General features: G+C 50.9%; 1 protein-coding gene across 1 annotated transcript in view; it reads left to right on the top strand.

Moving 5' to 3' along the window:
- Positions 1–24,093, top strand: part of tmx4 (thioredoxin-related transmembrane protein 4) — a 62,690-nt gene that overhangs the window by 24,926 nt on the left and 13,671 nt on the right. Inside the window, 4 exon segments of the mRNA XM_078405621.1 lie at positions 6,861–6,976; positions 19,241–19,254; positions 19,256–19,287; positions 23,064–23,192. Coding sequence (XP_078261747.1) covers positions 6,861–6,976; positions 19,241–19,254; positions 19,256–19,287; positions 23,064–23,192 — 291 coding nt within the window.

Genomic DNA, 24,093 nt, shown 5'->3' with positions numbered 1-24,093 from the left:
CTGAGGTACAGTGAAAAGCCTTTGTTCTCTGTACTTCGGTACAGGTGACAATAAACTAAACAAAACTAAACTAGTTGAGACAAAACTAAAAACTAAAATAATGCAGAGAGATTATAGTGTTGCAGCTTGAAAAATGCTTACAGGTTTTTTATTAAACTGGTCAGTAATAAAATTGCACTTGGGAAAATGTGATGCTTACTGTTCGGTACTTATGGATCTTTGTTTATTCTTTACCAAATTTTACTGGAGGCAATAAAATTGTAACACATAACACAGTACATTATTAATGAAACAAATAAGATTTCAAATCTGGTAGCAATCTTTTTTTTTTCCCCTTTCATTACTGGCTCAAAGCTGTAGGGAAAAAAACTGAATGCATTTTAAACCCCCAAACTCATTTTCCTTTAATTGAAGTCACTAAAATGAGGCACATGACCAGTGTGCCCCAAAGGACTTTTGTAGTTGGTTTTGAGTTGGTGAAGACAGATGAGTTTGAATTTGTGTGATTTGGATAGATCTTCATCCATAATGTATTGGTCAACCCACCCATTGCATTGCACTTCCTGAACTCAGAAGAGCTACAGCCAGTCAAAAAGGGACGCCTCAGACAATCAGTGGATGATCAGTGGACAATCATGGAACCTCCCACTCCCAGTCTGACCTTTCTGTCATGGAACCGGTGGCCGAGCACTTCAACTCCCACTCCCAGTCTGACCTTTCCGTCATGGGCCTCCTCCAGTGCCATAGTGAGGCCCACCGGAAATTGGAGGAACAGCACCTCATATTTCGCCTGGGCAGCTTGCAGCCCAGCGGTATGAACATTGACTTCTCCAACTTTAGATAGTTCCTCTGTCCCTCTCTTCCCCTCCCCCTTCCCAGATCTCCCACTGTCTTCCTGTCTCCACCTATATCCTTCCTTTGTCCCGCCCCCCTGACATCAGCCTGAAGAAGGGTCTCGACCTGAAACGTCACCCATCCCTTCTCTCCTGAGATTCTGCCTGACCTGCTGAGTTACTCCAGCATTTTGTGAATAAACACCCTTGATTTGTACCAGCATCTGCAGTTATTTTCTTACCCTACGTGACCACCCTTTGTTACCTCAGCGTTTGAAACCACGCAGAAGTTTCCTCTTTTCTGTCCATCGCCCTGGACTGCAGCGCGTCGTCCAGAAGGGGTCAAACTCTGGGAAGAGAGACTGGAGAAATCTCCGGAAGACACTCACACGGCAATCGGCCCCTCTGAGAAACTCCCACCAGGTTCCGACCAGCCGTGGATAACCTGGCGCAGTCTCAGCAGACAGGCGTGGGGAGGAGCAAATCGAACGTGCTGGAGTGGGGATGTACTGAAGATGCGGCAGACTGCGAGTGTGGACGGGGCCTCCAGACAATGGAACATCTCCTGAGCTGTGACGTGCTGCGTGACACACGCACTGTAAAGGATCTTGCAGAGGCCAACGACACGGCACTTAAATCTGCTCGCTGTTGGCAAACAGTCGTGCGATGACACGAATAAATAACTAAATAAGAGGCAGCCAACACATGTGTTCAAGAGCCCAATGGTTATTGGGAAGAAGCCGTTCCTGAACCTGGACGTCACAGTTTTCAGTCTCCTGCACCTTCCTCTCGATGGCAGGGGTGAGAGGTCAAGTCAAGTTTATTTGTCACATACATATACAAGATGTGCAGTGAAATGAAAGTGGCAACACCTGCGGATTGTGCTAAACTACAAAACTGAATAGATTTTTTTTTAAAAGACGCAACACAAAAAATAAATTAATACAGTAAATTAGTCCCTGGCGATATGAGAGTTAACAGTCCTGATGGCCTGTGGGAAGAAACTCCGTCTCATCCTCTCTGTTTTCACAGCGTGACATCGGAGAGCGCCTCAATAGACAATAGACAATAGGTGCAGGAGTAGGCCATTCGGCCCTTCGAGCCAGCACCGCCATTCAATGTGATCATGGCTGATCATTCTCAATCAGTACCCCTGTAGATCCCTTCGATGGTGGGGAGGTCAGTGTCCGTGATGGACCAACATCTTTGAACATGGGCAGGAAGGAACTGCAGACGCTGGTTTAAACCGTAGGTGAGACGCAAAAAGCTGGAGTAACTCAGCGGGACGGGCAGCATCCATGGAGAGAAGGAACGGGTCGACGTTTCGGGTCGGGACCCTTCTTCAGACTGAAAGTGGCGGGAAAGGGAAACGAGAGATATAGACGATGACGCGGAGAGATATAGAACACATGAGTGAAAGATGTGCAAAAAAAAAGTAACGATGATTGGTCATTGTTAGCTGGGGCGCGGTGAGAACGAGGCGCTGGTGGGGGAGGGATTTTGTGTCTGTCTGAACATCTTTGAAAAGTTCGGTTTCCCTTCAATATTCTATCTCCAGGTGTTTAGAGATCAACTCCACAGTTAAGCGTTGAGCAGCATATCAATCCATCATGACACTGGGTAAAATAGAAAACAAATCTCCACTGGATTCTGTGTCTTTAATCATCTTCTTCCTTCCTCCTAGCTTAATAGTGGTTGAAAGCTGGAAAAGATAACACCCGACACTGAAATCTGAAATAAATATGCTTAGGAAGCTCGGCGCATTAGGCAGCATCGTTAGTTTAGTTTATTACTGTCAATAGTTTTGTTTAGTTTTGTTTAGAGATAAAGCGCGGAAACAGCCCACCGGGTCCGCGCCGACCAGCGATCCCCGCACATTAACACTATCCTACACCCACTAGGGATAATTTTTACATCTACCAAGCCAATTAACCTACAAACCTGCACGTCTTTGGAGTGTGGGAGGAAACCGGAGCACCTGGAGAAAACCCACACAGGTCACGGGGAGAACGTACAAACTCCGTACAGACAGCACCTGTAGTCGGGATCGAACCCGGCTCTCCGGCGCTGTTTTCGCCGTGAGGCAGCGGCTCTACCGCCGCGCCACCATGCAGTTTAGAGATACAACGTGGAGAAGAGCCCTTCGGCCCACCGAGTCCGCGCCGACCAGCGATCCCTGTACACTAACGCTATCCCACACACAATAGGGACAGTTTCACAATTTTTACCAAGCCAAATAACCTACAAACCTGCACGTCTTTGTAGTGTGGGAGGAAACCGGAGCTCCCGGAGAAAACCCACACAGGTCACAGGGAAAACGTCCAAACTCCGTACAGACAGCACCTGTAGTCAGGATCGAACCCGGGTCTCCGATTTCGGAAAATGGCGCCACAGAACGTTTTCTAAGAACAAAGGGATATTGGCCAAACACGGGCAAATGGGACAGGCTTTATCGGTTGGCACGCACAAGTTGGGCCGAAGGGCCTGTTTCCGTGCGACCAGGCTCAATGACTCTTTGACGCCTGGAGTTGCCTGTTGTGTGCTTTAGCTTTATGTTACGTAAACATCTTTCAATGCAACATTGTTCAAGCTAGGTTTATATCTGTGAGAATTTCAGACTGGCTATATTCATTTCCGTGAGAAGCTGCAATGAGATTATGACAAATGCTCTTGTTGTTCACAGGCGATTCTTTTGGTCATGGTTGGGATCCCATTTTTCTCTGCGTGTGTATAACTGCTGTGAAAGATTATTTACTTCCTATGTTCTCACGAGCTTAGCAGTAGAGTTTCTGCCTCACAGCACCAGGGACCCGGGTTCGATCCTGACTACGGGTGCTGTCTGTACGGAGTTCGTACGTTCTCCTTGTGATCTGCGTGGGTTTTCTCCGAGATAGAAACATAGAAAGATAGAACATAGGTGCAGGAGGAAGGCATTTGGCCCTTCGAGCCAGCACCGCCATTCATTGTGATCATGGCTGATCATCCACGATCAGTAACCCGTGCCTGCCTTCTCCCCATACCCTTTGATTCCGCTAGCCCCTAGAGCTCTTCGGTTTCCACCCACACTCCAAAGGTGTACAAGTTTGTAGGTTAATTGGCTTGGTGTAAATGTAAAATTGTCCCTAGTGTGTGTAGGGATAACGTTAGTGTGCGGGGATCGCTGGTCGGCGCGGACCCGGTGGGCCGAAGGGCCCGTTTCCGCGCTGTATCTCTTAACCAAAACGAAAAAACTAAACTCTCTGCCTCTGTAATGTTGTTCTCAATGACTCAAGCTTTCACGGACGGTCGGTTTATGGGATGGAGCAGGGCTTCAGAAAAATAGCTTCAGACGTAGGAGTTGGGGCATCATTTCAGGATATTATTCCAACAGAAGTATTCTTTCCACATAATATCGCCACTTCTACGGACCATTATGCATGTCCCTAAATTACCACGCAAACAGAGCTTTAAGTAACGTGTAGGAAGCGAACTGCAGACGCTGATTTACACCGAAGATAGACACAAAATGCTGGAGTAACTCAGCGGGACAGGCAGCGTCTCTGGAGAGAAGGAACAGGTGACATTTCGGGTCAGACTGAGAGTCGGGGGAAAGGGGAACTAGAGATATGAAAAGGGACAAAGGACGAAAGGAAAAAAGTGCGGCACTGTGGCGCAGCGGTAGAGTTGCTGCCTTACAGCGCCAGAGACGTGGGTTCGATCCTGACTACGGGTGCTGTCCGTACGGAGTTTGTACGTTCTCCCCGTGACCTGCGTGGGTTTACTCCGGGATCTCCGGTTTCCTCCCACACTCCAAAGACGTACGGGTTCGCAGGTTAATTGGCTCTGGTAAAGATTGTAAATTGTCCCTAGGATAGTGTTAGTGTGCGGGGATCGCTGATCGGCACGGACTCTTTCAGCGGAAGGGCCTGTTCACCACGCTGTATCTCTAAACTAAACTAAACTAAACAAATTAAGGCCGGCCACGATGATCGGGGAAGGTGGAGCCCACAATGGTCCATTGTTGGCTGTGGAAGAGGTGATAACGAGGGGGGACGAACAGTGAGACTAGCAGGACGACTAGGGAGGGGGTGGGACGGAGGGAGAGGGGATGCAAGGGTTACTTAGCATGCTCACACGGCTGTGTTGTAAGCTGCCCAAGCGAAATATGAGGTGCCGTTATTGAAATAATGGTGCTCATCAAAAACTCGCTCATGGAGATAATTCATTTATTTGCCAACTATATCCGTTTAAAATTGGTGCTTGAAGACACAGAAGCTGTGTTTGTCACCTTTTTGAAAACTTCCGTGTATAGTTTTTTAGTATTGCTCTTTAGAAAAATGATAGGTGGAATAATGTACTTGCCTGTACGAGTAACGTTCAAATTCTCTTAAAGATTACGGCCCAGGATTAACTGTTGCATATGTGAGGAGGTTTGGGCAAGAGATTTGGGTGGCACGGTGGCGCAGCGGTAGAGTTGCTGCCTCGCGGCGCCAGAGATCCGGGTTCCATCCTGACCACGGGCGCTGTCTGTACGGAGGTTGTCCGTGCGGGAACAGGCCCTTCGGAACACCGAGTCCGCGCCGACCGACGATCGCCCCGTGCGCCAGCGCTCTGCGACGCACACGAGGGACAATTTTACGATTTGGCAATTAACCGGCAAAGTTGCACGTCTTTGGAGCGTGGGAGGAAACCGGAGCCCCCCCCCCCCCCCCCCCGAGGAAAACCCACGCGGGTCACGGGGAGAAGGTACAATCTCCGTAAAGACAAGCAGGAGCGAACCCGGGTCTCTGGCGCGCTGAGGCAGCAACTCTACCGCTGCGCCACCGTGCCGCCCTTCCATGTTTGGGACTTGTGGTCGGGATTGTGCGCGGTGTTGACGAAAGTGAATGATTTGCACCGAAGCATTCTCAGTGCGCCGTCTGAAAATGACTGGTTAAATGTGTAAATTTTTTTTTTTAATTGTCCCTAGTGCGTGTAGGATAGTGTTAATGTGCGGGGATCGCTGGGCGGTGCGGACTCGGTGGGCCGAAGGGCCTGTTTCCGCGCTGTGTCTCTAAAAATCTAAAAAAATCTCTCCACATCCACTCTGTGCAGGCCTTTCACTATTCGGTAAGTTTCAATAAGATCCCCGCCCCCTAAACTCCAGCGAGTACAGGCCCAGTGCCCTCACACGCCCATCATATGTTGACCCGACATATTCCAGGACTTAGCGTCAATCTTTGGTATAACCAGCATACACCACAGCGGTATGAACATTGACTTCTCCAACTTCAAGTAACCCTTGCTCGTCCTCTCTCTCCATCCCCTCCCCAGTTCTCCGACCAGTCTGACCGTCTCCGACTACATTCTATCTCTGTTTGTTTTGTTGTTACCTTCTCCCAACTAACAATGCTCTTTTCTGCATGTCCCTTGATCACCGCCCCCTTTGTCCCGTTTTCACACCTTACACTTCCTTATCTATGCATCTCCCTCTCCCCTGAGGAAAAACTTTTTCAGTCAGAGAGTTGTGAATCTGTGGAATTCTCTGCCTCAGAAAGTAGTGGAGGCCAATTCTCTGAATGCATTCAAGAGAGAGCTAGATAGAGCTCTTAAGGATAGCGTAGTCAGGGGATATGGGGAGAAGGCAGGAACGGGGTACTGATTGAGAATGATCAGCCATGATCACATTGAATGGCGGTGCTGGCTCGAAGGGCCGAATGGCCTCCTCCTGCACCTATTGTCTATTGTTTATTGACATCAGCCTGAAGAAGGGTCTCGACCCGAAACGTCACCCGTCCCTTCTCTCCAGAGACGCTGCCTGTCCCGCTGAGTTACTCCGGCATTTATCTTCAGTGTAAACCAGCAGCTGCACAGTTCCTACCTGCACATTCTGTCTGCAGTTCCACTCTACAAAGTCGGCATTGTCCACATGTGGGCAGAAGCAGGGGAGGGAGCTAGGCGCGCGCGAGATTCTTTGTCTTTTGCCGAACGAAAAAACGGCCTTGACCAAAATGCTTTGGTGGAATGAAATTCCTGCCGTGACCTCTGTTTCTCCTTTCACCCCGGCAGCCATGCGCCCTGGTGCCCCGCTTGCAAACAGATCCAGGTGGACTGGGAAGACCTCGGGAAGGCCCGTGGGGAGCTCGGCATCCACGTGGGAAAGGTGGACGTCACCCGAGAACCAGGTACGCTACACTGACGACGTTCCCGGCGGCCGGGCATTCCGGGCGGCACGGTGGCGTAGGCTGTCGACGGGCACAAAACGCTGGGGTAACTCAGCGGGGACGGGCAGCGACTCTGGGGAGAAGGAACGGGCGGCGTTTCGGGTCGCAGAAACATAGAAAATAGGTGCAGGAGTAGGCCTTCGAGCCAGCACCACCATTCAATATGATCATGGCTGATCATCCAACTCAGTATCCCGTACCTGCCTTCTCCCCATACCCCCTGATCCCTTTAGCCACAAGGGCCACATCTAACTCCCTCTTAAATATAGCCAATGAACTGGCCTCAACTACCCTCTGTGGCAGAGAATTCCACAGATTCACCACTCTCTGTGTGAAAAAAAACTTTCTCATCTCGGTCCTAAAAGACTTCCCCCTTATCCTTAAACTGTGACCCCTTGTTCTGGACTTCCCCAAACATCGGGAACAATCTTCCCGCATCTAGCCTGTCCAACCCCTTAAGAATTTTGTACGTTTCTTTAAGATCCCCCTTCAATCTTCTAAATTCAAGCGAGTACAAGCCGAGTCTATCCAGTCTTTCTTCATATGAAAGTCCTGCCATCCCAGGGATCAATCTGGTGAACTGCAGTTCTGCAGTTCAATCTGCAGTTCCTTCCAACACAGATGCGAGAGTGCTTTTGGTTTCAGTTTAGCTTTAGAGATCCAGCGTGGAAACAGGCCCTTCGGTCCACCGGGTCCGCGCTGACCGGCGACCCCCGTAGACTGGCGCGAACCTTTTGGTCTTCTGAAAATAAATGATACGGAACTGCAGCGGGACAGGCAGCATCTCTAGAGAGTGGATATATATATGAGCCCATAGAGGGTGCGGGAGTGGTTTACAGTCCCGACCGAAACATCGTTCGGGGCGGCACGGTGGCGCAGCGGTAGAGTAGCTGCCTTGCAACGCCAGGGACCCATGTTCGATTCTGACCACGGGTGCTTGTCTGTACGCAGTTTGTACGTTCTCCCTGTGACTATGGGTCTTCTCCGGGTGCTCCGGTTTCCTCCCACACTCCAAAGACGTACAATTTACAGGTTAATTGCTTGGTAAAAACGGTAAATTGTCCCTAGTGTGTGTAGGATAGTGTTAAGTGTGCGGGGATCGCTGGTCGGCGCGGACTCGGTGGGCTGAAGGGCCTGTTTCCGTGCTGTATCTCTGAACTAAACTGAAACCGCACCTGGAGTACTGTGTGCAGTTTTGGTCTCCAAATTTGAGGAAGGATATTCTTGCTATTGAGGGCGTGCAGCATAGGTTCACTAGGTTAATTCCCGGAATGGCGGGACTGTCGTATGTTGAAAGGCTGGAGCAATTAGGCTTGTATACACTGGAATTTAGAAGGATGAGGGGGGATCTTATTGAAACATATAAGATAATTAGGGGATTGGACACATTAGAGGCAGGAAACATGTTCCCAATGTTGGGGGAGTCCAGAACAAGGGGCCACAGTTTAAGAATAAGGGGTAGGCCATTTAGAACGGAGATGAGGAAGAACTTTTTCAGTCAGAGAGTGGTGAAGGTGTGGAATTCTCTGCCTCAGAAGGCAGTGGAGGCCAGTTCGTTGGATGCTTTCAAGAGAGAGCTGGATAGAGCTCTTAAGGATAGCGGAGTGAGGGGGTATGGGGAGAAGGCAGGAACGGGGTACTGATTGAGAGGCATTGAAATACGGCGGTGCTGGCTGGAAGGGCTGAATGGCCTACTCCTGCACCTATTGTCTATTGTCTATTGTCGATTGTCTATTGAAACCCTGAAGACATGTGGGTCAGTCGGTCGTTTGGCCCCCGGTAAATTGGCCTCTAGTGTGTCGGGGAATGGATGTGAAAGTAGGAAAACATATAACTGGTGTGATCGATGGTTGGCGTGGACATGGTGGACTGAAATGCCTGTTCCATGCTTTTTCTCTCAACTGCAATCATCGTTATCATTACCTGCGTGCTCTTAAATCCAAAGTGTGGGGAATCCTTGATCTCTTTTCATACTTTCATACGGTTGCCAAATATTTAATGCATGCCAAATAAAATGTGACGTTATACAATATCCCACGAGCACCTTCCCCCGCATGTAACACTCAAAGCTAATGTTGCTCCTGCCTTTTGAAACACTTTTTTTCTATTCACTTGCTACCTGCTAGCTATGACTCCCATTTAGAGCGAATTGGGTGAGCGTGGGAGCGATCTTTCAAAACTCCTGTTTCTTTATGGAGGATGTTTGCTCTCCTGATTAGGAAGTCTAACATGGGCAGGACCTACACAGTGAATGGTAGGTGTCTGGGTAGTGTTGTAGAGCTGAGGGATCTAGGAGTGCAGGTGCATAGTTCCCTGAAGGTTTGAGTCGCAGGTAGATCGGGTGGTCAAAAAAGGCTTTTGGCACATTGGCCTCCATCAGCCAGAGTATTGAGTATAGAAGTTGGGAGGCCATGTTGCAGTTGTACAAGGCGTCGGTGAGGCCGCATTTAGAGTAATGTGTTCAGTTCTGGGCATCTTGTTATAGGAAAGATATCGTCAAGCTGGAAAGGGTTCAGAGAAGATTTACGAGGATGTTGCCAGGACTGGAGGGTGTGAGCGATAGGGAGAGATTGAGTAGGCTGGGACTTCTTGGAGCGCAGGAGGATGAGGGGTGATCTTAAGATCATGAGAGGAATAGATCGGGTAGATGCACAGAGTCTCTTGCCCAGAGTAGGGGAATCGAGGACCAGAGCACATAGGTTTAAGGTGAAGGGGAAAAGATTTAATAGGAACCTGAGGGGTAACCTTTTCACACTGAGGGTGGTGGGTGTATGGAGCGAGCTGCCAGAGGAGGTGGTTGAGGCAGGGACTGTCCCAATGTTTAAGAAATAGTTAGACAGGTACATGGATAGGACAGGTTTGGAGGGTTATGGACCAAACGCAGGCAGGTGGGACTAGTGTAGCTGGGACATTGTTGGCAAGTTGGGCCGAAGGGCCTGTTTCCACACTGTATCACTCTGTGACTCTAAATGTACTCCATTTGCTGTAGAATGTCGACCGAGACTATGGCGATGACTCAATCTATTCCCTCTTAGAGGATTGAACCAGGGTCACTGGAGCTAAAGCAAAAATGATGGCCAATTTGCACACAGCGGGTTCCGATAAGCAGCATCAAGCTAATGTCCAGAACATATGTTTCGACATTGATTAATTGAGAGATTAACTGAGAGATTAATTGAGGGTAAGAAACGGTTCAAAGACTGCACCAAGGATCACCTCCAGCACGCAGGCCCAGCCCCAGAAGAACTAGAAGCCCGTGCCAGTGACAGAGAGGACTGGCTGGGGTACAACCACTGAGAAGGCGGTCGGCTGTTTTGAGGATAATCGCTGAAGCCGACTTGTTCGTGCCAGAGTCCGGAGGAAGAAACATAGAAACATAGAAAATAGGTGCAGGAGGAGGCCATTCGGCCCTTCGAGCCCGCACCGCCATTCAATGTGAGCATGGCTGATCATTCTCAATCAGTCGTTCTCAATCAGTACCCCGTTCTTGCCTTCTCCCCATACCCCCTGACTCCGTTATCCTTAAGAGCTCTATCCAGCTCTCTCTTGAATGCAGAACTTTTCCAGTCAGAGAGATGCTGCCTGACCCCCGCTGAGTGACTCCAGCATTTTGTGATATCTTCGATTTGTACCATCTGCAGTTATTTACATTCATATCACGGTCAGATGCAATATCACACACTTGCCTTTTTGCATATTGTCCTCAGTAAATCAGTACAAAACTAGTTTTAGGGACATTTTGTTCCAAAATTTATTATTTTAAAATATTTATATATATATATATACATATATAGTTATTGCCTGAAATAAAACATATCTTGATTGAAAAATATTTCTTGGAGAAAAATATTGTCTTGCATGCATCCGGCTTAAAGTTAAAACATTCGACTAAATTGAGCTGTTGTGGTGAGGAGCTTGGATGAATCGTTTTAGAATTTTTTAGATTTAGAGATACAGCGCGGAAACAGGCCCTTCGGCCCACCTAGTCCGCGCCGCCCAGCGATCCCCGCACATTAACACTATCCTACACACACTGAACGTAAACCAAAGCTGCAGTATCCTTGTGATTATTAAGAACTAGACCAAGTGGACCCATTGGGACCCAAAACTCTCCTGCATTGGTGCAGCACCCTCTCCTCCCCTCTCCCGCCCGCCCCCCCCCCCCCTGAATCTACAGCGACCAGTTTAGTCTGGAAATACAGCGCGGAAACAGGCCCTTCGGCCCACCGGGTCCGCGCCGACCAGCGATAGAAACATAGAAAATAGGTGCAGGAGTAGGCCATTCGGCCCTTCAAGCCTGCACCGCCATTCAATATGATCATGGCTGATCATTCAGCTCAGTAGCCTGTACCTGCCTTCTCTCCATACCCCCTGATCCCTTTAGCAAAAAGGGCCACATCTAACTCCCTCTTAAATATAGCCAATGAACTGGCCTCAACTACCTTCTGTGGCAGAGAATTCCACAGACTCACCACTCTCTGTGTGAAGAAATGTTTTCTCATCTCGGTCCTAAAAGACTTCCCCCTTATCCTTAAGCTGTGACCCCCTGGTTCTGGACTCCCCCAACATCGGGAACAATCTTCCCTCATCTAGCCTCTCCAACCCCTTAAGAATTTTATATGTTTCTATAAGATCCCCCCTCAGTCTTCTAAATTCCAGCGAGTACAAGCCCAGTCTATCCAGTCTTTCCTCATATGTAAGTCCCGCCATCCCAGGGATCAATCTGGTGAACCTTCTCTGTACTCCCTCTAAGGCAAGAACGTCTTTCCTCAGGTTAGGAGACCAAAACTGCACACAATACTCCAGGTCCAATACTCCAATACTCCCCGCACACTGAAACTATCCTGCACACACTAGGTTCAATTTTTACATTTAGCAAGCCAATTAACCTACAAACCTGTAGGTCTTTGGAGTGTGGGGGGAAAGGGGTTGTTTGGTTATAGGGCAGGAATGGGACTGATGTCCCATTGATGCAGCAGACATTGCTTCACTGCAAAAATCTCATCAGAGTATGTTTAGTTCACTTTGGAGATACAGTGAGGAAGCAGGCCCTTCGGCCCACCGAGTGGTGAAAGGCCTGGATAGAGTGGATGCGGAGAGGATGTTTCCACTAGTGGGAGAGTCTAGGACCAGAGGTCACAGCCTCAGAATTAAAGGACGTTCCTTTAAGAAGGAGATGAGGAGAAATTTCAGAATTTCAGAACCTGGGGGTCACAGTTTAAGAATAAGGGGTAAGACAATTTAAGACTGAGATGAGGAAAAACTTTTTCACCTAGAGAGTTGTGAGTCTGTGGAATTCTCTGCCACAGAAGGCAGTGGAGGCCGATTGACTGGATGTTTTCAAGAGAGAGTTAGATGTAGTTCTTAGGGCTAAAGGGTAAATGAGGGAAAAAGCAGGAACGGGGTACTGATTTTGAATGATCAGCCATGATCATATTGAATGGCGGTGCTGGCTCAAAGGGCCGAATGGCCTACTCCTGCACCTATTTTCTATGTTTCTAAATTTCTTTAGTCAGAGGGTGGTGAATCTGTGGAATCCTTTGCCACGGGAGGCTGTGGAGGCCACAAGTCAGTGGACATTTATAAGGCAGAGATAGATAGATTCGTGATTAGTGCGGGTGTCAGGGGTTACGGGGAGAAGGCAGGAGAATGGGGTTAGGAGTAAGGGATAGATCGTCCATGATTGAATGGCGGAGTAGCCTTGATGGGCCGAATGGCCTAATTTTGCTCCTGTCGCTTGTGTCCTTGTGACAGCGTCTGTCCCAACCAGCGTTACCCGCACGCTAACGTGGACCTTGCGCCCCTTGGAGTTGTAATGTCACTCATTTATCTCGTGTCCCTGGAGCCTCACCTCCGGCGCACACTGCCACGATATAATTATGCCTCTGAAATGCACTCACCTGGAGTAGGCCCTTGGAGCAATCTTTGGGATCATGTAGCCTGTGATCAACGAATACCTCTGGGAATACTGAACTAGGCGTACAACTCTGTGTCCTACCTGTGAATGGGTATGTACAACATGCTCTGCGCTTGGAGATTGATTCTCTCCACTTAGAGGTGATGCTCGAGGAGAATCTTTGCCAAAGATCATTGCAGAGTGCAATCTGTCTCTCCCTCCAGAAACCAGAAACGAATCTGATTTTTGTCTGGTGGATAAACGGGTGTGAGGAGCTGACAGTTGAATCTTGTATTCTGCACTGTTGACGATCATGTGTCCTCCTGACCTCTTCGACACTTTAAGCAGAGTTTTCTGTAAATTGGCTTTGTACTTCTCTCTAACCGGAACCGTTGCATTCCCCCTCTCTCCGTCCCTCCCTCCCTCACCCTCGTTGATGTTCTAGTTTCAGTGTCGTCCTGTTGAGTTTCACTGTCTGTTACTCATTTTCATCCAGCCCACAGCTAACAACTGCCTGGCTATCAGTGTTGCTTTTTTTTTTCTTTCTTTCTCTCTCTCTCTCTCTCTCTCTCTCTCTCTCTCTCTCTCTCTCTCTCTCTCTCTCTCTCTCTCTCTCTCTCTCTCTCTCTCTCTCTCTCTCTCTCTCCTCTCTCTCTTCCTCCCTCTCTCCCTCTCTCCCTCTCTCCCTCTCCCCCTCTCCCCCTCTCCCCCTCCCTCCCCCTCTCCCCCTCTCTTTTCCTCTCTCTCTCTCCCCCCCCTCCGCTCTGTCTCTCTCTGTCTCTGTCTCTCTCTCCTGTCTCTGTCTCTCTCTCTCTGTCTCTCTCTTCTGTCTCTGTCTCTCTCTCTCTCTCTCTCTCTCTCTCTCTCTCTCTCTCTCTCTCTCTCTCTCTCTCTCTCTCTCTCTCTCTCTCTCTCTCTCTCTCTCTCTCTCTCTCTCTCTCTCTCTCTCTCTGTCTCTCTCTGTCTCTGTCTCTCTCTCTGTCTCTCTCTCTGTCTCTCTCTCTGTCTCTGTCTCTGTCTCTCTCTGTCTCTCTCCGTCTCTCTCTGTCTCTCTCTCTCTCCTCTCTGTCTCTGTCTCTCTCTCTGTCTCTCTCTGCTCTGTCTCTCTCTCTGTCTCTGTCTCTGTCTCTCTCTGTCTCTCTCCGTCTCTCTCTGTCTGTCTGTCTGTCCGTCCGTCCGTCCGTCCGTCTGTCTGTCTGTCTGTCTGTCCAAGACGTCACCTATTCCTTCTCTCCTGAGATGCTGCCTGTCCCGCTGAGTTACTCCAGCATTTTGTCTCAATCTTCGCTTTAAACCAGCATCTGCAGTTCCTCCCTATGCAATATCTAGCCCTTCCTATATGCAACATTTTCGTATTAACACCACAGATAAATTTCTGGGCAATTGTATAGCTCCCTATAGATCAGTTTAATATCCTGCTAAAGTGCTTGACATTATACGCTGAAAATTCACTCCTGTTTAGCAATTTCAATCCTCGTTACCACACTGGAGATTGTCCAGCTACGGCCCCTCCCAGGATTTCAATCCTATTTTTATTTATCACCTGTTTTAAAAACTGTGAGCTATGAATGTTGTAAGGATCCAAGAGTTGTCTCATAAATATATTTAATTGGTGCAGCATAAATTGCTTCACTGCAAAAATCTCCACAAAGTATGTTTAGTTCAGTTACAGATACGGCGCGGAAACAGGCCCTTCGGCCCACCTAGTCCGTGCTGACCAATTAACCTACAAACCGCACGCTAACACTATCACACACGCGCACACACACCTGCACACATGCACACATGCACACATACATACACACACGTGCACACATGCACACACACACACACACACACACACACGTGCACACACACACACACACGCACCACCTGCACACACACACACACACACACACACACACACACACACACACACACACACACACACACGCACACACACACATGTCACGGGGAGAACGTATAAACACCATCCAGCCAGCACCTGTTGTCAGGATGGAAGCTGGGTCAATGGTGAACTATTTGGAGGGTGAACACAGAAGACTAACAGAGACTGTGTAGGGCTGGTTTAAACCGAAGATAGGCTGAAGATGCTGGAGTAACTCGGCGGGACAGCAGCATCTCTGGAAAGAAGGAAGGGGCGACGTTTCGTGACGAGACCCCTTCTTCGGACCGATTCGCAACACCCTCGTTCTCCCAATGCAGTGGCGCCATCTAGTGGAGCGAATTTATCATTCCTCTGTTGAAAGATCCAAAGGGCAGCAAAATCTTTGTTAACTTGCTGGTCTTGTTAACCTGCTTGTTTAGTTTAGTTTAGAGATACCGCGCGGAAACAGGCCCTTTCGGCCCACCGGGTCCCGCGCCGACCAGCGATTCCCGCGCACTAACACTATCCTACACCCACTAGGGACAATTTTTACATTTATACCCAAGCCAATTAACCTACAAACCTGCGCGTCTTTGGAGTGTGGGAGGAAACCGAAGATCTCAGGGAAAACCCACGCAGGTCACGGGGAGAACGTACAAACTCCGTGCAGACAGCGTCCGTAGTCGGGATCGAACCCGGGTCTCTGGCGCTGCATTCGCTGTAAGGCAGCAACTCTACCGCTGCGCCACCGTGACCGCCCTTAGGTTGACAAGAGTTGGTCATCATGTTCGACACAGAAATTCTGGGCCCCTATTTCTTTTGGTTTTAACCCTAGCCTGACCCAATTATGAAAGATGGACACAAAATGCTGGAGTAACTCAGCGAGGACAGGCAGCATCTCTGGAGAGAAGGAATGGGTGACGTTTCGGGTCGAGACCCTTCTTCAGACTGTGCTTTCACCATTTAGATCACGTTGACCTGGGAGTGATCATCGTTGGACACTTGTGGGACACACATGTCCTTTACGTTGGGTGGGGACCACAACAAGTCTCATTCTTAACTGTGATCATATCACGATACGACCCCCTTTCCCACTTCTGAATTTTGGCCTCCGCACCACAATCGGCCACAACTGAGAGGGCGATTTGTCTGAAGAAGGGTCTCGACCCGAAATGTCACCCGTTACAACTGTCCGAAGACGCTGCCTGTCCCGCTGAGATACTCCAGCGTTTTGTGTCTCTCTTCGGTGTAAAGCAACATTTGCATTCCCTTGTGACACAATGAAGGAAGTCTCCGAATAAGGGTCTGGGCCCGGAACGTCACCTATCCCATGTTCTCCAGAGATGCTGCCTGACCCGCTGAGTCAATCCAGCGTGCAGAAATTAGATCAGAAAGTTTCAGAGTCATAGAGTGATGCAGCGTGGAAATAGGCTCTTCGGCCCGACTTGCCCACATCGCCCAACATGTCCCATCTACACTAGTCCCACCTGCCTGCGTTTGCCCCATATACCTCTCAACCTGTCATATCCACGTGTCTATCCAAATGCTTCTTAATTGTCACAGAAACATAGAAAATAGGTGCAGGAGGAGGCCATTTAGGCCTTCGAGCCAGCACCGCCATTCATTGTGATCATGGCTGATCATCCACAATCAGTAACCCGTGCCTGCCTTCTCCCTATATCCCTTGATTCCACTAGCCCCTAGAGCTCTATCTAACCCTCTTTTAAATTCATCCAGTGAATTGGCCTCCACTGCCCTCTGTGGCGCAGAATGCCACAAATTCACAACTCTCTGGGGGATAAAAGTTTTTTTCTCACCTCAGTTTTAAATGGCCTCCCCTTTATTCTTAGACTGTGTGGCCCCTGGTTCTGGACTCCCCCAACATTGGGAACATTTTTCCTGCATCCAGCTTGTCTAGACATTTTATAATTTTACGCGTCTCTATAAGATCCCCTCTCGTCCTTCTAAACCCCAGTAAATACAAGCCCAGTCTTTCCAATCTTTGCTCATGTGACAGTCCCGCCATCCTGGGGATGTGGATTACTTAGACTGTGTAGACTGTGTGGCTCCTGGTTCTGGACTTCCTGCCTCGACTACCTGCTCCACCAGCTCATTCCATGCACCTACCACCCTTTGTGTAAAAAAAAAAGTTACCCCTCCGGTCCCTGTTAAATCTTTTCCCCCTTCACCTTAAACCAATGAACTTAACTTAACCTTAACCCATAAACCTAAAACTATAACAATTTGACTTGTGACCTTAGATTCACCAGGGTTGGGGAATCAAGATCTAGAGGACATAGGTTTAAGGTGGGGGGGGGGTGGATTTAATAGGGACTGAGGGACAACCAGAGGCTGGTGGGGAGGGGACATTGACCAAGCTGCTGGAGGACATAGCAGAGGCAGGTACAATAACATCATGTAAAAGGCACTTGGACAGGTACTTGGATAGAAACCGTTTAGACGGATATGGGCCAAAGATGGGAACAAGGGATAACATCCCTTATCATGCATCTATAAATCTATGTGTCTCTATCTACACACCATAAATGGCTCGATACTAATCATGATTTGTCTTTCCACTGACTGGACAACACGCAACAAAATAGGGAGGTCACGGTGGTGCAGCAATAGACAATAGGTGCAGGAGGAGGCCATTCAGCCCTTCGAGCCAGCACCGCCATTCAATGTGATCATGGCTGATCATTCTCAATCAGTACCCCGTTCCTGCCTTCTCCCCATACCCCCTGACTCCGCTATCCTTAAGAGCTCTATCTAGCTCTCTCTTGAATGCATTCAGAGAATTGGCCTCCACTGCCTTCTGAGGCAGAGAATTCCACAGATTCACAACTCTGACTGAAAATGTTTTTCCTCATCTCAGTTCTAAATGGCCTACCCCTTATTCTTAAACTGTGGCCCCTGGTTCTGGACTCCCCCAACATTGGGAACATGTTTCCTGCCTCTAACGTGTCCAACCCCTTAATAATCTTATAGGTTTCGATAAGATCCCCTCTCATCCTTCTAAATTCCAGTGTATACAAGCCTAGTCGCTCCAGTCTTTCAACATATGGCAGTCGCTGCCTTACAACTCTACTGCCGTAGAGTTGCTGCCTTACAGCGAATGCAGCGCCGGAGACCCGGGTTCGATCCCGACTGCGGGCGCTGTCTGTACAGAGTTTGTACGTTCTCCCCGTGACCTGCGTGGGTTTTCTCCGAGATCTTCGGTTTCCTCCCACACTCCAAAGACATACAGGTTTGTAGGTTAATTGGCTTGCTATAAATCTAAATTGTCCTGAGTGTGTGTTGGATGGTGTTAATGTGCGGGGATTGCTGGTCGGTGTGGACTTGGTGGGCCAAAAGGGTCTGTTTCCGCGTTGTATCTCTAAACTAAACTAAAAAGAATAAAGTTTAGCGCAAGGTCAAGCCAGTAAAGACAGATCAAAGATAGTCCAAGGGTCACCAATGAGGTAGATAGTAGTTCATGACCAAGAGTTCAATCCTTTCAAACTTTAACTTCAAACTCAAACTTAAAACTCAAGGCATTTACTGGAATCCACACAGTGCTACGACAAATTTAATATTTAATAGGAATCTGAGGGGTAACTTTTCCCCACAAAGGGTGGTGGGTGTATGGAACAAGCTGCCAGAGGAGGTAGTTAAGGCAGGGACTATCCCAACATTTAAGAAACAGTTAGACGGGTACATTTTAGAAGGATGAGAGGAGATCTTATCGAAACGTATAAGATTATTAAGGGGTTGGACACGTTAGAGGCAGGGAACATGTTCCCAATGTTGGGGGAGTCCAGAACAAGGGGCCACAGTTTAAGAATAAGGGGTAGGCCATTTAGAACTGAGATGAGGAAAAACTTTTTCAGTCAGAGAGTTGTGAATCTGTGGAATTCTCTGCCTCAGAAGGCAGTGGAGGCCAATTCTCTGAATGCATTCAAGAGAGAGCTGGATAGAGCTCTTAAGGATAGCGGAGTCAGGGGGTATGGGGAGAAGGCAGGAACGGGGTACTGATTGAGAATGATCAGCCATGATCACATTGAATGGCGGTGCTGGCTCGAAGGGCCGAATGGCCTACTCCTGCACCTATTGTCTATTGGATAGGGCAGGTTTGGAGGGATATGGACCATGCGCAGACAGGTGGGACAAGTGTAGCTGGGACATTGTTGGCCGGTGTGGGCAAGTTGGGCCGAAGGGCCTGTATCCACACTCTATGACTCTATGACTCTGAATGTACTCAATTTGTTTTGAATGTCCAGAGGTGATGAAAAACAATTTATAAATGCAAGGTTTTCTGTAAAAATATAAGCACATGTGTTCTTAAATACATTGGGTCCTTAAGGCATGTTGTATAATAGTATAATTATTTTTGTATTGTCTTTTCTAAAATCAATAACTGTGTTTGCATTAAGGCACGTAATACTGTGATGAAACTTTTTCTTCAAAATCTCTTGCTTAGGTTTGAGTGGCCGTTTTTTTTGTAACTACTTTGCCGACCATTTATCAGTAAGTACATTTCCATTTTTCATTTTTCAATGTGCTCTCTCTTAATTAACATCAGTTTTATTGGCAAGAAGACGACACTAGTCAAAATGACCCGATTATTTGCAGTCCTTGCGTTTTCGGGCACTTGGGGATGCGATGGGAGTTTCCTTGTTCTGGGTGTCAGGTAGGGTTGCCAATTTTCTCGCTCCCAAATAAGAGACAAAAGGTGATGTCACCGCCCCGCGCCCCTCGTGACCTCACCCAGCCAGCGGGCTCGTGCTCCCGCTCCACCAATGGCGGCCGACCGGGCCGGGAGGCGGGTTGCTATGTAACCTCTGTTAGGCAGCGCCCGGGCCTCCGGGCCTACACTGTCCAGGCATTCAGCGGCCCCCGGGCCTACAGTGTCCGGGCCTACAGTGTTCGAGCCTACAATGTCCGGGCCAACAGTGTCCCCCGGGCGCTCCCAGGCCAACAGCGCTCCCCCGGGCCTAATACGGGTCAAGGGCGGTCCCGCACGGGACAAACCAACTTAGCCCAATATACTGGATGTCCCGGCTAATACCGGTCAGTTGGCAACCGTAGTGGCAGGGCTTATGGGAAGAAGGCAGGAGAATGGGGTTAGGAGGGAGAGATAGATCAGCCATGATTGAATGGCGGAGTAGACTCGATGGGCCGAATGGCCTAATTCTGCTCCTATCACTTGTGATGCGTGTTGGCTGTAAGTTGGAATGCTTTGGGACCCAACAACAATGGTAAAAAACACAAAATGCTGGAGTAATTGAATATCTTATTGTCAAATGTGACAAGTGACAGTGAAATTCTTTGCTTGCACATAGTCACCCAAAGAGGGTCCTGACAATGTTACAAATCGCCACCCCCCCCCCCAGCCCCCCTCACTCGCGCGCGGCAGGTCCCCCTTTGTTCATCCCCCTCCCTCACGGCGGTCCCCCCCCCCCCCCCCCCCCCCCCCCCACGCCCGGCTCCTCCTTTGTTCCTTCCCCCGGCAGCGGCGTCCTCACTTCCACGTGTCCGTCCTTTCCGTCGGTCGGTGCCATCATCGACCGCCGCTCCAACTTCTCCACTAACGCCGCCGCGTCCTCTCCGGGTGCCTATGTGGCCCCACAGACCCAGGCACCAGCCATAGGCCCCACAGACCCAGGCACCAGCCACGGGTTCCACAGACCCAGGCTCCAGCCATAGGCCCCACAGACCCAGGCACCAGCCACGGGTTCCACAGACCCAGGCTCCAGCCACAGGCCCCACAGACCCAGGCCCCAGCCACGGGCCGCACAGACCCAGGCCCCAGCCACAGGCCTCACAGACCCAGGCCCCAGCCATGGGCTCCACAGACCCAGGCTCCAGCCACAGGCCCCACAGACCCAGGCCCCAGCCGTGGGCCCCACAGACCCAGGCCCCAGCCGTGGGCCCCACAGACCCAGGCCCCAGCCGCGGGCCCCACAGACCCCGGCCCCAGCCGTGGGCCCCACAGACCCAGGCCCCAGCCACAGACCCAGGCCCCAGCCACAGGCCCCACACAGACCCAGGTCCCAGCCACGGGCCCCACAGACCCAGGCTCCAGCCGTGGGCCCCACAGACCCAGGCCCCAGCCGCGGGCCCCACAGACCCCGGCCCCAGCCACCGGCCCTGCAGACCCAGGCCCCAGCCACAGGCCTCACAGACCCAGGCCCCAGCCATGGGTTCCACAGACCCAGGCTCCAGCCATAGGCCCCACAGACCCAGGCACCAGCCACGGGTTCCACAGACCCAGGCTCCAGCCACAGGCCCCACAGACCCAGGCCCCAGCCACGGGCCGCACAGACCCAGGCCCCAGCCACAGGCCTCACAGACCCAGGCCCCAGCCATGGGCTCCACAGACCCAGGCTCCAGCCACAGGCCCCACAGACCCAGGCCCCAGCCGTGGGCCCCACAGACCCAGGCCCCAGCCGTGGGCCCCACAGACCCAGGCCCCAGCCGCGGGCCGCACAGACCCCGGCCCCAGCCGTGGGCCCCCACAGACCCAGGCCCCAGCCACAGACCCAGGCCCCAGCCACAGGCCCCACACAGACCCAGGTCCCAGCCACGGGCCCCACAGACCCAGGCTCCAGCCGTGGGCCCCACAGACCCAGGCCCCAGCCGCGGGCTCCACAGACCCCGGCCCCAGCCACCGGCCCTGCAGACCCAGGCCCCAGCCACAGGCCTCACAGACCCAGGCCCCAGCCATGGGCTCCACAGACCCAGGCCCCAGCCGTGGGCCCCACAGACCCAGGCCCCAGCCACAGACCCAGGCCCCAGCCACGGGCCCCACAGACCCAGGTCCCAGCCACGGGCCCCACAGACCCAGGCCCCGGCCACCGGCCCCACAGACCCAGGCCCCGGCCACCGGCCCCATAGATCCAGGCCCCAGCCACCGGCTCCACAGACCCAGGCCCCAAAGACCCAGGCCCCAGCCACAGACCCCAGCCGCGGGCCCCACAGACCCAGGCCCCAAAGACCCAGGCCCTAGCCACAGGCCCCACTGACCCAGGCCCCAGCCACGGGCCCCACAGACCCAGGCCCCAGCCACAGGCCCCACTGACCCAGACCCCAGCCACAGGCCCCACAGACCCAGGCCCCAGCCACGGGCCCCACAGACCCAGGCCCCAGCCACAGGCCCCACTGACCCAGGCCCCAGTCACGGGCCCCACTGACCCAGGTCCCAGCCACGGGCCCCACAGACCCAGGCCCCAGCCACAGGCCCCACTGACCCAGGCCCCAGCCACGGGTCCCACAGACCCAGGCCCCAGCCAAGGGCCCCACAGACCATGGGGCCGGTGGCCGCGGGCTCTGTTGACCCGCAAGGCTCTGGCCTCGGCTTCTCAGCAGCACCTCCGGAAGGCGGAAGCAACTCAGTCTCGACCCGAACCGTCACCCATTCCTGCTCTCCAGAGACGCTGCCTGTCAGGCTGAGTTACTCCAGCTTTTTGTGTCTATCTTCGGTTCAAACCAGCATCTGCTGTTCCTTCCTACAAAGCAATGGTATAAAATTAGCCAAGCGTGGTTGAAGTCTTGGAGAGGACAGATAGAGTCTATTTTAGATCATAAGTGATAGGAGCAGAATCAGGCCATTCGGCCCATCAAGTCTACTCCGCCGTTCAATCATGGCTGATCTATCTCTCCCTCCTAACCCCATTCTCCTGCCTTCTCCCCGTAACCCCTGACACCCGTACTGATCAAGAATCTATCTCTCTCTGCCTTAACTATATCCACTGACTTGGCCTCCACAACCTTATGTGGCAAAGAATTCCACAGATTCACCACCCTCTGACTACCGGCACGGTAGCGCAGCGGTAGAGTTGCTGCTTTACAGCGAATGCAGCGCCGGAGACTCAGTTTCGATCCTGACTACGGGTGCTGCACTGTAAGGAGTTTGTACGTTCTCCCCGTGTCCTGCGTGGGTTTACTCCGAGATCTTCGGTTTCCTCCCACACTCCAAAGACGTACAGGTATGTAGGTTAATTGGCTGGGTAGATGTAAAAATTGTCCCTAGTGGGTGTAGGATAGTGTTAATATACGGGGATCACTGGGCGGCACGGACTTGGAGGGCCGAAAAGGCCTGTTTCCGGCTGTATATATATGATATGATATGATATGATAAAGAAATTCCTCCTCATCTCCTTCCTAAAAGAACGTCTGTTTGACTGTTGTGGTGCTGTTTGAGTCCAGACGTGGATTGAGCTGCCTGACTGTGTTGTTTCTGAAGGCCTCGGGCCTCCCATTTTCGCCTGTGCTAATGGCTGCCTCTTGCCTTCTGCTGACAGTGCCAAGGAAGGTGTCTTCCGCAAGTACCATGGCGCACGGATGCTGGAGGACTTCCAGAGCTTCATCAAGGAGAAGAAGTGGGAGGCTGTGGAATCGATCAGTGGATGGAAATCTCCATCTTCCATTGTGTAATGAACGCATTTAGCCAATAGACACAATAGACACAATAGATAATAGGTGCAGGAGTAGGCCATTCGGCCCTTCGCTACCAACACCGCCATTCAATGTGATCACGGCTGATCATCCACATTCAATACCCCGTTCATGCCTTCTCCCCGTACCCCCTGACTCCGCTAGTGGGGCTACGGGGGGGGGACACACAACCTTATGGAGTCACAGTGACACGATACGATACGATAGAACTTTCTTCATGCCATGAGGGAAATTGATAGAGCCATAGAGTGATACAGTGTGGAAACAGGCCCTTCGACCCAACTCGCCCACACCGGCCAACAATGTCCCAGCTACACTAGTCCCACTTGCCTGCGCTTGGTCCATACCCCTGCGCAAGACTCTGTGCGACTACCCGACCTATTCCTCTCATGATTTCGTACACCTCTATAAGATCACCCCTCATCCTCCTGCGTTCCATGGAATAGAGTCCCAGCCTACTCAACCTCTCCCGGCAGCTCACGCCCTCTAGTCCTGGCAACTAGAATCTTTTCTGAACCCTTTCAAGCTTGACAATATCTTTCCTATAAAATGGTGCCCAGAACTGAACACAATATTCTAAATGCGGTCTCACCAACAGTCATAAAAACACAAGATACATGAAACTTGAAATGAAGGTGAGGGGTGGATAGGATTGTGGATGTGCATAGATTTGGGGAGGCGGGTGGGGCAGGAGTTGTACACTGCTGTAGTCACAGGAAAAAAAGGACCTTTCTGAAGATGTTGAAGGAGCTGATCCTTCACAAAAAGTGAATACATTGTGGAAATAAGCCCTTCGGCCCAACTTGCCCACACTGGCAAACATGTCCCAGCTACACTAGTCCCACCTGCCTGCGTTTGTCCCATATCCCTCCAAAC

Source organism: Rhinoraja longicauda, chromosome 9 (assembly GCF_053455715.1).
Source record: "Rhinoraja longicauda isolate Sanriku21f chromosome 9, sRhiLon1.1, whole genome shotgun sequence".
Lineage (NCBI taxonomy): Eukaryota > Metazoa > Chordata > Chondrichthyes > Rajiformes > Arhynchobatidae > Rhinoraja > Rhinoraja longicauda.
The sequence above is the reverse complement of the archived record's forward strand: the minus strand, read 5'-3'. Positions and strand labels throughout refer to the sequence as shown.